Source organism: Cheilinus undulatus, linkage group 12 (genome assembly GCF_018320785.1).
Source record: "Cheilinus undulatus linkage group 12, ASM1832078v1, whole genome shotgun sequence".
Lineage (NCBI taxonomy): Eukaryota > Metazoa > Chordata > Actinopteri > Labriformes > Labridae > Cheilinus > Cheilinus undulatus.
In genome coordinates, this window is record NC_054876.1 from 32,228,088 (window position 1) to 32,243,946 (window position 15,859).

The 15,859-nt window shown below is 36.8% G+C and overlaps 1 protein-coding gene across 1 annotated transcript; it reads left to right on the forward strand.

Annotated features, from left to right (window-relative positions):
* Positions 1-4,619: 4,619 nt before the first annotated feature.
* On the forward strand, positions 4,620-15,273 carry stoml3b (stomatin (EPB72)-like 3b). The gene is made up of 7 exons (XM_041802271.1): positions 4,620-4,747; positions 11,399-11,502; positions 11,619-11,691; positions 11,784-11,866; positions 11,978-12,181; positions 14,496-14,630; positions 14,746-15,273. The coding sequence occupies exons 1-7, from the start codon at positions 4,684-4,686 to the stop codon at positions 14,932-14,934; spliced, it is 852 nt and encodes a 283-aa protein (XP_041658205.1). The 5' UTR covers positions 4,620-4,683; the 3' UTR covers positions 14,935-15,273.
* The last annotated feature ends 586 nt before the right edge of the window (positions 15,274-15,859 follow it).

Genomic DNA, 15,859 nt, shown 5'->3' on the forward strand with positions numbered 1-15,859 from the left:
AAGGAGCTCCAACCAATTACTGAGAGCATAAATGGACGTAACTTTCCAGAAGTTGAACACGTCTGTATCATAAATAATTTTTTGGACTGGTATTTTGTGATGTTTTAATATTTTGAGAATGGATTATTGATTTTTGTGAGCTGTAAGCTGTAATCATCAAGATTAAAACAAAAAAGTCTTGAAATATTTTGCTTTGTATGAGACGACTCTTGAATAAATAGTTTTACTTCTTGAATTGAGTCACAGAAAAAAAAAAAAAAAAAACCTTATGATGATTTTTGAAATGCACCTATGTAGCATATTTGAATCAATGCTCAAAGTGCTGTACAAGCTTCAAACAAAAGAACAAATATGAATCAACAATACAATATCAACACAATAAAAATGCAGCAAATAGGAGCGGAACAGTGAGGCTTAACTTGTATTAAAAGAGGGGAGAGTCTTTAACAAGGATCTGAATCGTTTAGTACATCTGCAGCATTTCTCAGCATCACACAGTACAGTGATTTCTATATTCATATATTCTGTGACCTGGTTTACACACCACATGATTTTTTTAAACTCATGCTTGGAGATTTGAATATTTAGTGTTGTTTTCAGTGAACACACAAGGCTATCAGCAGTTTACATGCTATTTGTTTACAAAAAAGATTTGCAAGATGTCTCCCTGCTAATATTTGTGTCTTATAGTATTGACAATGTACTTTTTCAGAATGTTACATTTGACACATTTATTTTGATTGATCATATTGAGACTCATAATACTGTTTTTTTTCTTGAATAATTCTTTGCAACATTATGAAGTGTTGTTTCATTTCTTGTACTGCACTCCTGAATACGCTCAGAGGGTTACTTTATTTTCTTATTTGTATGTTTTTGTCTGTTATGCCATTTTTTTGTATTTGCACCTGTTTTATTGTTTTGTCAGTAAACTGCTGCTTGCTGTAGCTGCTGTGTTATCTCTGTTATCTATATTTTGTGCGATCCAAAGCTACATAAAACAGTATGTAGAAAAATAACTTAAATTTTCATTTTTTATTTCATTTAACCTTTATTTAAGTCTCGAAAATCATTGAGGTTTCCCTCATTTACAATGATGTCGAGATACAGTCAGAGACAAAAAAAACAAAAAGATGAATAATACTCAGTTAAAACAATCACATAATGACGTGAAATGATTTGAGAGCATTTGATTAAATTGCCCAAGAGAACCTAAACTGCCAATCTTGAGAGTTTTCTGTAAATTGTTCCACATTTTAGGAGCATAAAAGCTAAAAGCAGATTTCCCAAATTCAGAGTAAACCCTCAGGACCTGCAGCATTAAACAGTCAGTAGATCGAGTATTATAATGTCCAGTGGTCCAGTTCAGCATAGATGTTATATATGAAGGTGTACTTCCAATCAGGGATTTATAAATGAAAACATACAAGTGTTTATCACGCCTGTGTGCCAGAAAAGTCCAACCAACTTTTTATACAGAATACAATGATGAGTGTTATAAGGATCCCCAGATATGAATAGAAGAGCAGAGTGATAAACAGAATCTAAAGGTTTGAGTGTGGAAGCAGCAGCGTGTCTATAGCCAATATCACCGTAGTCAAGTACAGACAGAAAAATCGTCTCAACTAAACTTTTCCTACAATTAGGAGGAAAGTTAGTTTTATTTCTATACAGAAACCCAAGTTTCTGACAAAGTTTGCTAATGGGACTTTCAATATGCTGTTTAAATGTGAAAGAAAATATAGCTTAATTATAATAATCAAAGATAAATGATTATATGTTATGATAATGTATCTAGATGATTTTTGGAACATGGTCAGTCTGATAAGTAGGCAGCTTAAGATTTAAAATAAAAGGTTATTAATGTTAAATAGCATTTTTGTTGTTTCAGCCAAGGTGAGGTCAACGTAAAGATGCACAGGCAGATAAAGAATCAACAAGGTTGGCATCTTATTTTGAAAATCACAGCCTTAGAATTGAGGAGAGGATCTATACAGACTGTTATTATTTATTTTGTTTTGTTTTTTTTTTACTTTTTTGTATCTGTTTTACCCAATCCAAAATAAGAGATCCATCTCCAGCCTGCTTACAGTCCACCTCTGCTCTACATAGAGCTTATCACAAGCATTGATAAAGTTGCTCAACTGTAGGCTGAAGCAATCAGTCATGGGTCTGTAAGTCATGAGACCTGCCACACCCACTTATTGTATGTCATTGGAAATAATCCACTTCACATTCATCATTTTTTCCAGACAGAGAAGATTAGATTATGTACAGATTTTAAGCTAATTAGGTTTGACATTTCTTCAGAAGCAGGGTTGGAAACTTTGGTCATAAGCAAATCTTTTTCACACTCTAATATACTTGAATCACACCCGTAATCATATGGTAGCTAATTATTAGGGCTATCATGATTGATCAAGTTAACAGTGATTAATTAAAGCCCAAAATTAGTGTACACATTTTTTATTGCTATTAATCTCGTGCTTTACTGTTTGTTTCAACATACTTTGGTCAATCCCCGTCAGCATCTCCCTACAGCCACATTTATTTAAACTGCACACATGTGCTGACATGTGTCCAGCTTGACTCAGGCCATCCCCCCGCCCCTCTCCAGCCCTGGGCCATAGAACTTCTGTGATGAATCCTTAGCACCCTACGTGCCTTAAACATATGCACATTACTGTATATTTTAGAGTTTCTCTTTAATTTTGCATTATTTACATTAAATCTGTCACTGCACTCTGATATATCAGTGTTACACAAAACTGTTGCTGGATTCTAATTGGCTAAAGTGGTTTTTGTTTTCTTTTTTAACCAAAGGACTAGCATATAAAAAAGAACACAATCTTATATTTAGTGGTAGATAAAATCTAAATATACATGCACTAAAAACATACAGTGATATCAGTTCATTTTTATTTTCCACTCTCCTCCCTCTAACTTTCCAAGACCCTCCTTACACACCCTGCTGACCTTGTCAGGGTTGAGGGAAAACTGGATTGTGCAAAGTACAGAGATATTCTCAATGAAAACTTGTTTTACAGTGCAGAAGACCTCAGACTGAGACGAAGGTTCATCATTTTTTTCATAGAATTTTAAAATCTGCTTTCCCTTTTTCATCGTGGGATGCTGTTCACTAGAATCAAAATTCATACTAGAAAAGCTAACTTCAGAATATGGTAAAATTACTAGTTAATAAGTGTGAAACAACTAGTGACCTCACTTTAGTTTCAGGTCCATATGCTGAGTTACAAAGGTTTAATTATGAGCTATCTGGATATTACTGAAAATAACTGAAAATAAAATTGTAGGAGAAGGTACTAATAAGCTCTTAATAATGATTCATAAGCAGTTAGTATACTACTAATAAGCTTGCTAATAAGCAGCTAAGGCGAGCATTGCACCTTAAACTAAAGTGTTACTGATTATTATCATATAGGACAGGTCTATTCAGTTAGTGGGCGGGAGGCCACATGCGGCCCAGAACCAACCCCCAAGTGGCCCAGCCTGAGGTCATGCCAGAGATGCAGCTGGCAACAACTTTTCACAAGTTCCCACAGTATTTTAGACCATGAATGCAACACTCCTCATAGCCTAGCAACAGTCTACCTACACTGCACTGTGTTGTTTTGAAGCGTGGCTAGCGATGCTGACAGAAGTAGCCCCAAAATGCTGAGTATAAAACATGTCCTTTTCAACTGCAGCTACAAATGTGCAAATTTAGTTTTTATGCACTTTAAGAATAATTAATTTATATAATTAATCTAAAAGGGAGACTGAATAAAAAGTGCATATTTTTCATCAAATTGATCAATGTTGGTTCAAAATTTGACTTTACCAGCAGCTTACTGGGCACTGAACACGTCTGGTGAACATTTCTTGATTTTAAAATTTGGCCCAGTTGAAACTGTAATTAAAGAGCCCTGATGTAGGATATTGCGTTTTTAAGGCTGTTTTGCTATTTTGCATTCTTCTTATGAAAGTCTTAGGCCAAGTGAATGTGGACGGATGTGGGCAACATTATATGCTTTAATGTCAGCATAGTGGGAGCCCCCAGTCTCTGGCACTGTTAGTTTTGTGGTCCCATGCTGAAAGGTCTTGTCTGCTGGTTATGTCTGTGTGCCTCATGTACAGAGGGTGGTGTCCTCTGAGACCAGAGAGGACCATGGGGGCTCAAATCCAGCCTATGCCCCCTTTCCCATATATCAACTCCCCCCAACAAACACACACTTTCCCTAGATTCTGATTATCCACAGAGGCTTAAAAATGCCCCAAAGTAGACATGCCATGTTGGTACATTTTTATGATCAGAATTTAGTTCAGTTATACAAACAAAACTCATTATTTAAGACACTTGGTGTCTGTACTGTTTATTATATTGTTAGATTACCTCATTTACAACTAAAAATGCTGTGTTATTCTTCTATGGCTTACACACTAAACAATCACTGAATGGTGTAAAAAAAAAAAAAAAAGGAAATTTCCACGTACGTGTCCCATAGTGATAATTGTTCTTTGCTGATGATTTACCTGGAGTGTGAACCACACCTCCACCCTCCCTGAGCTCCTTTATATGACAGTGATACAGCTTTAAAAGGCTGGCTGAGTTCCTTCTCATTAGATTCACTTCTCTCTTAACTGACTGTCTGAGAGCACTTCCTCTATTACTTTTACCAGCCCATGGAAATGGAGCACCATATGGAGAGCGGAAAGAGGAGAGGCCAGAGCAAAGAAGATTTAATTTGTAAGAAATACCTTTTTCTACTTCATCTATTCACCTGAGTTCTTAACTTACTAATCTGGTTTCTGTTGAAATAAAAGAAGGCAATGTTGTATTTACTCTCAATTTCAGTCTTAGTTCAACACAGAGGTTGTTTACTCTGAACTGTCAGCTGAGTGTGCAGAGTGTCAGTTGACAGCTGAGTGTTATGTATGCAGGGAATGTTGAAGCTCACCTGTGCAGGTGGAAAGCAGCAGGAGGCAACAGGGCAAGGTAAAACTGAATTGTCATAGCGACAAAGATCACATGGCACTGAGATAAAGGGTCCCAAAAGCATGTGACCGTGAGTGTTTGCCTTCCTTCAGTCGCTGTGTGAAGTCAGGTGAACGAGGCGCTCTCGTGTTACACAGGTGTGTTTGTCCTCTGTGTCACTGGTCATTACTTTGCTGACAGAGTTCATTTTGAGGATCTCTGTTCGTCTTTGTTGAGATGAAAATCAGAAGGACAGGATCATGTGTCATACACAGCTGTGTACACATTTGCATCTTTCAATGAGGAACCTGTTAGTTTTCTCACAGGAAATCAAGATAACACTGAGTGTGAATTTCTTATTGGTATTCTATTTAAATAATAGAATATAGAGATGAACATCAAATTAGGACATATGGGAAAATGTCATTTTTCCAGGCATGTTAAATCTTGCCTCTCCTCCACTCATTGTCTGTTGATCATACTGTCAGTTTCCTTATGAATAAAAACATATATGATAATTATTAATTTTATCAGACTTGTCTCAATAGAGGATACTTATTGCCATGTTTCCTCACAAAATATAAATTCATTAATAATGTGAACATTTTTATCTTATTGACCAGTGACCATTTTAAATGAAAATGTGATCAAACATAATATACAGTATATCATAACAGGGTCGTCAGAGTAGATACGGGGTTAGAGTTAGGGATATGATTGCAATGAAAATAAAACAATGTTGATACCATTTTTGAAAACAATTGCAACAAAAATTTACATTTTGGACAACCAATATGGATTCTTTTTTCATTTTCCATTAACAGGAATTACAGACTAAGAATTGCACACCGTCTTCATTATACAGAAGTATCTGCAACATTTCTATACAGAGACATTACCAGAGTTGTTAGGCATTTATCAGAGGTAGAAGAAGTATGCAACTATTATACTCAAATAAAGTACGGTTACTCTGCTTAAAATGTATTTAAGTAAAATTCCTGATCTTTAAATCTACTCAAGCAAAAGTAAAAGAAAACTCAATTTAACGTTTACTCTACGTACTAAGTAGTTACTGAGGAGTTGTACAGTAAATTATGATGTTACCTTATTGTCAATGACAACAAGAAAATAGATCTGCAACCAGGTTGTTCAGGTAAAGTCACACTTCTATAATAAAGTCAAAGTTAATGCTGTTTTATTTAGTTCTTGTACATATGAAATGCTCGGCTGGGACAAAAGAACCCCCTACGGTCTTATAACAGGAACCCACCGTACATTAAACGTTTGAGAGGTCCTGTCACAAAATACCAGCAAAATCATAAACTCAAAGTCTAAAAGCAGGAAGGTAATAATCACTTTTTCGTACTGTAACACAATGCATTATAAAGATTGCTATACAGTTGAAAGTACTTTTTTAAGATCTCTATTGAAAATAGAAATAGAAGAAAATCTGATCCAGATAACTGGGCCCTGAACCTGATTGAGAACTATCTAAGGCTGGTTCTGTAGAATAGACAAATAAGAAGATCAACAGATCTGATCTAAGAACTAAGAACTAGTTTCAAAAATCCCTTGAAGGATTCAGGAAGCAAATTATAGAGGAACTGAAAAACAAAAGTGCCCTTTTCCAGTATGAGCACTCCAGTCTAAGTAGGTGATGATTCCATCAAATAATTTTTGCAATAGAAAAAATAGGAATAGAGATTACTTTTATACATGGAAGCCCATATTTATCATGGTAAAGAGGGATTTCTGGTTGATTCAAGATTTATGTCATCATCTCGGGATAAATAAGCTAGTGCTCTCCTGATAAAAAGCTAATTTATTAAGAAAATAACTGAAATCAAGTTGATATAATGGAACAACATGGGGGGCAAAAGCATTGTTGTTATATAAGATAATGAGATGAAATGTACTTGTTACAATGCAAAAAAATGAGTAAATAAGATTAATGGTCCTCTTAGGACTTCATTAGTACCCACTTGGTTATAACCCCCTTTTTTCATCCTTTTACCGTGTAAATGCCTGAGAAATATTGTTTTGTTTTTATTACAAATCCTTTAAAATTGTATCTTATTTGGAGATTGGCTCCAAACCTAACTGTTGCCTAATTTCACTCCAAAATTTTTACTTTTATCATTCTGATTAGAAATTCATTATCTGCTGGAAGATATGTTTTATAAATCTGTCTGGTTATTATTTATCTAACTGAGAAAAGGACTACAGCTCTATGAAAGTAAATCAGTGCCCTTTCATTCTTCAATTATAAAGCGATTTTGTCAGTAGCATTTCATTTGTATCCAATGAACTCCTTTTCCCATTTATTTTACAGTGTTTAAAAATTCTGAATTATAAATTAAAGCTTTAGAAAATCTGTAGTCCAAATTCAGATACCAAAATACAAAATATGAAATTCTGTTAGGACCATAGACTTTACACAAACAATGGATGGAGCTTCAGTGTTTCTTCTGTTTTTCATTTGTGACATGACTATAACTGATGTGCACAATAACAGAATTTAATGGCAAAAATCTTCACACAGCTTTCATTAATAAGGCTTTTGGTAAAGGTGCGTTCGCATTACCAATGTAATATAACCATGGTTTGATATTGTTTTGTTACTTTCTTAACAATCGGTTTGTCCTCTGCATGTTTCAGCTGAATTGTAAACCTCCTAAGTGTACAGATGCATTTTATGCCTTATGCCTTTTATGGAAAAGTAAAGATGTTACTGAGAATTCTGGGAGTTGAATTCAGTGACAAAAATTTACCTATGCATGAAAAAACTGCATGAAATTCGGCAACATCTTAATCTAAAAATCACATGGCTCAAACTGACACTGATAGGAGTGTTGTTGCACTGCTCATAAACTCTTAAGCAACAAAAAGTAACCTCTCCCATTAACTGTCACTGATCATGTGAAACAGTGGAAGTGAACTTATCTGGCTCATTCCTGCAGCTTCACAGATTTTGTGTCACAAAATATTTTCCTTGGTTTCACAATGAGAGCGGTCATTTCCTGTGGCTTTAAGTAAAGACAGATAATTCTTCTTTTATGACTTAACACAAAGTCAGTTAAAAACAAAATAAAATAAAGGACATGTAAATTTGAGGCTTTATGCAAATGACATTCAGATATGATCCTGTGATAGTGCTGAAAATTGTGATGCAGACAAGAATAAACCCCCCTGTTGAATATATACTGATATACATTAAAACATCCAGTTGAAAGCCTCTTTGTCTTTAAACTATAAGCTATCACTGTGACCATGTGAGGCGTGACCATGTATGAGGTCTAATGACTTTGTCGTGAAACACACATACACTAAAAAGACTGAAAAACTGTCATTTAATCTGGATACTATGACAGTTTATGACTCCCAGACCTTTACCTTACTTAATGACTCCTTTTATGACCCAGGCAGTAATCTAGGGATACTGTTTCATGAGTAAACACTTTACTGTTTACTGAGTGTGTGAGGGTTTCCCTGCATGTAAACACGCACTGTTATGAGCTATTGTAGTTTACATTCATTAAGTACTAACATTAGCACAAACTTATGTTTGATCAAGCCATGTAAAATGAGAGTGCTCTGATTGCCATTATGTATGTTCTCAGTACAGTTTAGGGCGTTTGATTTTCCACCTCAGAGTTTAGTTAAGCTTTCCTTGCTTGTTCCTGTAGAAGTACAGAGTTACTTAAAACAAACATGCATCTGATAATTCCATTTATAAGTCATACTTGTTCTGATAGTGTGAAAGGTGCACACTCTCAAAAAAGCTACAAGGGATCCAGAGGATTTTAAAACAGTTTATATAATAATACAAGCACTTAACGGGTTCAAATTAACCTCGGCTCCAGTTTTAGATTTATAGCAACAAGAGACTGGTGGTCATAGCTAGAGGTCATGCAGCTACGTAGGTAATGTACCTAGCTGTACATAGCTGCTTTGTGATCTTAGCTTAAGCTATGTTAGCTACTTAGCTCTGTTATCTGTCGCTAAGTTTGCTTTAGCAATTTGAGCTTAAGCAAACACAGCTAAAGCTTACACAGCTAAATGACATAGATATGTAGCTTACGTAGCTGCTTTGTGAGCTTAGCTTAAGCCATGTTAGCTACTTAGCTCTGTTATCTATGGCTAAGTATGCTTTTGTAATGAGGTTTTGCAGGTCAGGTTTTTACTTTTAACTTTAGATATCTTATACTTTACCCTAGCCCTAAATGTAAGTTCAATCGGATTTTATTTCAAAAGTTTTAGGATGTATTTCCATTCTGAGATCTCAGATGAATGGTCTGTGAGAGTAGCCATCAGAAATGAATGGTCTGAAGCCAGACTGTCTCACAGATGGGATATTTTTTGGCAAATTTTGTCTGAATTTGTTATCTGGTTTCTCCTAACGCATGTTGAATATGTATCTACATGTGTAGGGCATTCATAAGTATTGAGACTCCCTTACTTTTCAGTTTTGTTATGTTGAAATCTAATTTTAATGGGGTACTCTGTACCCCATCATTAGAAGTGAAACCAGAGTTTTAGAGATTCTTGCTAATTTGTCAAAAATGCAAAACTAAAGTATCACATTGATTTACCCTTTACTAAATACTTGGTTAAAGGCCACATATTTTACCCCTTAAAGACAAGTTTATATTGGTCTCAGAGGCCCCCAAAACATGCCTGTGAAATCTGTTGCTGAAGAAACACTCCAGTATTGGATTTTTGCATGTCTAAAAACCCTCTGTTTCAGCCATGCTCAGAGCGAGCTGTTTCTGTGTCTGTAGCTTTAAATGTTAATGAGCTGTCTGACTCCACCCCTGGCTACGCTGTTTTCAGGAAATGGATGTGGGTTAATGGATTTGGCTCTACTGATCAGTCTGGGGGTGGTGCTAACTCCATTCAGCTTTCCTTCAACCCTGACCAGTCTCTTCAGTCCCTGCTGCTGCTGAAAAACACCCCCACAGCATGATGCTGCCACTCCCATGCTTCGCTACTAAGGTGTCATGGAGAGATTTTCTGATGCTACTGAGGCCTATCTGTGAAAATCGGAGCTTGATATGTTCAACAAACAAATGGCAATGAGCAAGTTGTGTAGTAGCACCACTTCCAATTTCCAGCAGGGGGAGCTTTGATATGTTTGGATGTAGGTATGTTAAGTCTGAAACTGCCAAAAATGTATAGAGATTAAAGTAATGAAGTAACAAAAAAGGGGCATTATTTTGAAATTTAAATGAAGCGGGTTAACTTCCTGTTGATATTTGGGTGTTGGTCCAGCAGGGTTTTTTTGGTAGATCTTGGTATGATAGATATCCCCACCCAATTTCATGACCTCGGCTTCAACAGGATGCATGGGTTTAAAAAAAACGTCAGGGGCGCTACTTAGCCGTTAAGCCATGCCTACATGTCAAATGTTTGTGTACAACTGTCTTTCCATCAAGGTCATGTATGAATTTTTAGTGACTGTAGGAGAATGTTAACCTGACACCTGAACTGGAAAACCTTCAATACTAAGCGTTTGGGAAAGGGCAGAGCCTTTTAAAAAAACTCAGTGTGATTGAATGAACGTTCTGTCTGTCACATCTTTAGGGGCCAATCAGAGCAACAAAACACATGACGTAGCCGCGACCAAGGTGCGCATGTGCAGCTACTGAGGAATAACGCTAACCAGGACAACCATAGACACGTCACTACACAACTTTCGTCGTTTTTGAAAAGAAAACAACTTACTGCTGTTCTTTGTTCTTCTTTGAACGAATGTATGTCGTCAAGTTATGATAAAACTGGTGCTTTAGCAGCTGCTTGCTTACGTCACGAATCTGTCGCACCTGAAAGTACTGCCCCTTGTCGCTGATTGGTCCTGTCACTTTCTAACCAGGCCCAAACGGTTCAGACGAGACTTTTGCAAGATGGATTCACCAGTGAGAAACAAGGAAACAGACATATCCATCTGTTTTGCATAGTTAGGAGTACATTAAGTCCACGAGAAAAGTACTTCCTGTTTAATGGCGTTAAGTGTATCACCATGGTAACAGGGATAAAGGCAGCTCTTTGTGCTTTTGGTATAGCACAGGCCCACTTCTTGGTCATTTTGGATTATGGTCCTAGAGTTTCATGCACTAAATTTCAAGCTCAAACCCCACGGAGAAATTACTCCCCACAGGGGGTGCTGTGGAGCCAGTTTTTGACATATGCACAGAACCACTAGATTACAAAATTTTTGCTGTGATCTAGTTTTCTGCTAATTTTGTATAGGTTTTTTTTGTATGTTAAGCCTCTAAACTAAGCCGTGAAAATAACGATGATCCTTACAGTTTCAATAGGACCCTGTTCTTAGACCCTGTCTAAGAGGAAGGTTTCCTCCCTGCTGTCTGTTTCAACTGTTTGAAAGCATGCAACCTTTAAACAGTTTCCTCTTTGATTCTGCAGCTGAGCGGACAGGGTCTTTGGGATGTGTTGGTTGGTTCATCGTCATTCTCTCTGGCATCTTTACTTTCGCCCTGTTCCCCTTGACAATCTGGTTCTGTCTCAAGGTGAGTGAAATCAAACAATCAGCACTGTATGTTTAAGATTTAGAACAGTAGCTTCCTTTATTGCAAACAAGGATGTGATTTATTCTTGTGTTGATGTAATTTTATTTGTACCATAGATTGTTCAGGAGTATGAGCGTGCCGTCATCTTCAGACTGGGTCGCATCACAGACAGAAAGGCTAAAGGACCAGGTAGAGACACTAAGAACTCATTTGCTTAAAGCATTTCTTCTTTTGTAACTGGTAAAAAAATAGATTTGATTAAATTTGATTTTTCCTCTCAGGAATTTTCTTTGTTTTGCCATGCACTGACTCCTTTGTCAAAGTGGATCTGCGAACAGTTTCATTCGACATCCCACCACAAGAGGTACTTATGCCATCAAGATCACTCAACTGCATGTAGAAAATCAACTTTGATTCATTGAAAAAATTGTAAATATACTGAACACAAGCAAAAGCTAACATATTCCCTCTCCAGATCTTGACTAAAGATTCAGTCACAGTTTGTGTTGACGGAGTGGTGTACTTCCGGGTCAGTGACCCCATCGCCTCTGTAGCTAATGTGTCCAACGCTGACTTCTCCACCCGTCTGTTGGCTCAAACCACCCTGAGGAATGTGCTGGGAACCAAAAACCTGGCTGAGCTGCTGTCTGACCGTGAGGGCATCGCTCACGGCATGCAGGTACACAATCCAAATCTTTAAACCAGAACGCATTCAACACTGAAAAAATTCAAGAAAACAAGGGTGTTTTCAATTTTTCACTATGGTCAATACAGTGAGCATTTAGTCAAGTCAAGTCAGCTTTAATTATGTAGCATGTTTGAAACAACTAGGGTTGGCCAAAGTGCCTGTCAGTCACTAGGCTGTTCAGTCTTATTCACACTCACACAAAACTTCTGAAAAACCCTGTGAGTTTACCAGAATTATCTTAACTTGTAAACACAAAGAGTTTGTCACTGAATTTAGTCTAAGATTTCCCTGCTAAGATACTCCCTCCCCACCCAAGGCAGCCCATAAGGAGGGATAGAGAGTAAAACTCTCTAGGGCTCAGCCAAATGAGAGACCCATGAGGTCAGCAAAACCATGGTCCATTGTAAAGTTAATCTGTGATAACCATATTTCAAATTTAACAAGAAAAATAAAATGTATCAAAGCAACAAAAATGAATTTTATTTATTTATTTATTCAGAGGTACATTATAACCTTTTGCAAAATATGAACCCCTTTCCTTGAAAGAGAATTGCCTTTTTTGGGGTAATGTTAACAATGTGGGTGAGTAAGTTGACTCAACTATTTGGAAAGTAATGTTAGACTTCATAACTAAGCCATGATGTACACAGATTTAAAGATGCCAGAAAATAAACTAGATGGAAATGAGACGACTTCAAGGTAAAAATGATAAAATGATTGCAAAAAAGTCTAAAAGTGGCCTAAATTGGTAAGACGTGTCAAAAATTAGCAGGAAATTTTACAAAATGTATTGTAGAGTGGCAAAAATAGGTTCAAGGGGGCAACAATGTTGCAAAAATGATAAAGTGGGGAAAATGACACTAAATGTGGCAAAAATTGGTTAAAAGAGGCATAAATTAGATCAAAGTGGCAAAATGGGTTGTTATAATGCGAAAATGGGGCAAAATAAGTGTAAAAAATGTGAAAAGAGGTTAAAAGGAGCAAAGTGTATCAAAAATAGGTTAAAATTGACAAAAATGTTGCAAAAATGGCCAAATAAAGAAGTGAAAATGGGTTACCGAGAGGCAAAATAGGCAGAAAGTGGCAAAAAAAGGGGTTAAAAGTGGAAACACACAGCATATGCATTGATATCATTAATAAATCACAACTGGGCAGTGACCAATAACAGGGTTTTTCAGGTGCCAAGCCAACTCTGTGGGCAGGCCCACCCCACCCCTCCACTGACTGCTAGGCAAACTGCAGGAAAACGTCCTGCTATGAGGGTCAAGCGTTACAAGCCAGTTAGGGAATTTTCTGGGAAGGTTACCCATATATTTCCAGGTTGCATTTATGTCAAGAGTTTAAAATCTTATTTAGACATAGTGGGTTCTTTTGTGTGCCAGATATAAAGCATCTTGGCATGCAGTGCAGGGTCTCCTCCATTTTTATACCCATAGCTCATGTTGTTAGACTCTGTGGTTGTCTAAAAAGTGTCAGGCATAAAGCTGAAAATGACCTTATAGCCTACTTAAAGAGTGGCCTAAAATCACAAGTCTATGGCAAAGTATGATATTTAGAGGAAACATTTGAAAGGTGGGGCCATATCATAAGGTTTGCAGTGTGCCATAATCTTTAAAGGAAAGAGAAATGACAGTGATTGTTTTAATTTATGTTGCAGCTTAAAAACATCAATGGTTAACCTCTTTGTACTCTGTGCCTGGCTTTGCACCCAGACTGTGCACTGTCTAGATAGCAAAATGTAGATGGACACGCCCCTGATCACTCTGTGCTCTGCTCTTTGGACAAGGTACTTTACACCATCAAAATAAGGCCAAGTGTTGCATAAATCACTCTTGGTTTTATAATTGACCAAATGGTTTTCTCTTCATATCTAGGATCTCTTAAACAGCATTATGAAAGATAAGAAGAGCATGCTTATTTTAGAAATGTGTCTCTATCCCGAGATATCATAATGCCTGTAAAATGCAATGCATTGCCTGGTTATCCTTGATTTCTTATTTCCAGTGTTTGATAGAGAATAACAAGCCCATTTGCAGCTTGCAGCCTCTTTGTTATTTTTAAATGTTGCACACAAACTGATACCACACACAAAGTTTTTGTAATTTTTAATTCCTGTCACTGTGAAATTTGTTTGAAAAGTTGAAAAAGTACAAGAGACAGTACAAAACAAGCTAAAGGCAGAATAAAACAAGATCAATCAAATACAAATGATCATTTAGTTAGGCAAAACAGAACAGATAGTACATGTTCCAAACCACTTCAATAAAGGTCTATCTATCTATCTTCCTCTTTCTGCTTTTCATAGACCAGCCTGGATGAAGCCACAGACAACTGGGGCATCAAGGTGGAGCGTGTGGAGATTAAAGATGTAAAGCTGCCTCATCAGCTGCAGAGAGCAATGGCTGCTGAAGCCGAGGCTGCACGAGAGGCCAGAGCCAAGGTCAGGACAGGAAGCACAGACACTATACGGTTAAATATACTGCATGACATTCTGTACAAATACAGGCTTCATGACTTAAAAAAGGGCTCACCTGTCTATCATCATCCATGTGTAGGTTATTGCAGCAGAGGGTGAGATGAACGCATCTCGTGCCCTGAAGGAGGCGTCCCTGGTCATCGCAGAGTCCCCATCCGCCCTGCAGCTTCGCTACCTGCAGACTCTCAACACCATCGCAGCAGAGAAGAACTCCACCATCATCTTCCCCCTGCCCATGGACGTCATGTCTCACTTTATGAAGAAGTGATTCCTCAGTTGGCTTATCCTCTTAAGTCACTGATAAAGACAAACATGTGGGATCTGGATACATTTCTGTAAAATACAAATACAAATAAGGCCAATGTTTTATATAGTGACTGATTTCAGATACTCCTTTACAGTTTATATAACAAAGCTGTCATCAGACAAGACCCTTCAAACAATATGATTTGAATGAAACAAGGGGACATAATGTCTCTGAAAAAAACATGTTTTCGAACTGGTATATTGTTAAACTATTTAATTAATAGTGTCTAATTTATGATACAATATAAGGCTATGTAGATCGGCTGTGGACTTTGATATATTAAAATGTTTAGAATTTCAAGACGTCATGCAGCGTTGTGTCTTGACTGGTGGGATTTCTGTGTCAGCTATATGATTGAGATCAAGATGATTCAAGACAGTACAGTATGGTACACCATAATACGATATGGTTCTGTCTGATATAATACATTATGATATGATACTCTACAAAAAAATACATTATGATATGAATTGATATGATATGAATTGAAACAAAACAATAGGACATGAAACCAAACAACAACAAAAAAATTGAAACAAATATGATACGGTATAAAACAACATGATACAATGTGATTTGATACAATATGCAAGAAAATAAAAAATGTAACTAAACAAACCAAATCAATACAGTAGGGTATGAAACACTATGATACGAAACAAAACATAACAATAGCAGATGATATAAAATGAAACAAAAAGAAGCAAAACAATACCAAACAATACTATATGACAGTGGTTACCAAACTTTATCTGCTGTATTTACAGCAGTGGAGGCAGCAATTAGAAGGCTTTCAGCACAAGTAAACCCTGCCCATAGCACAACTCTGTATGTATGGCTCTAGTGCACACAGTTGAGGCAGCCATCACTGCCAGCATTCATTACA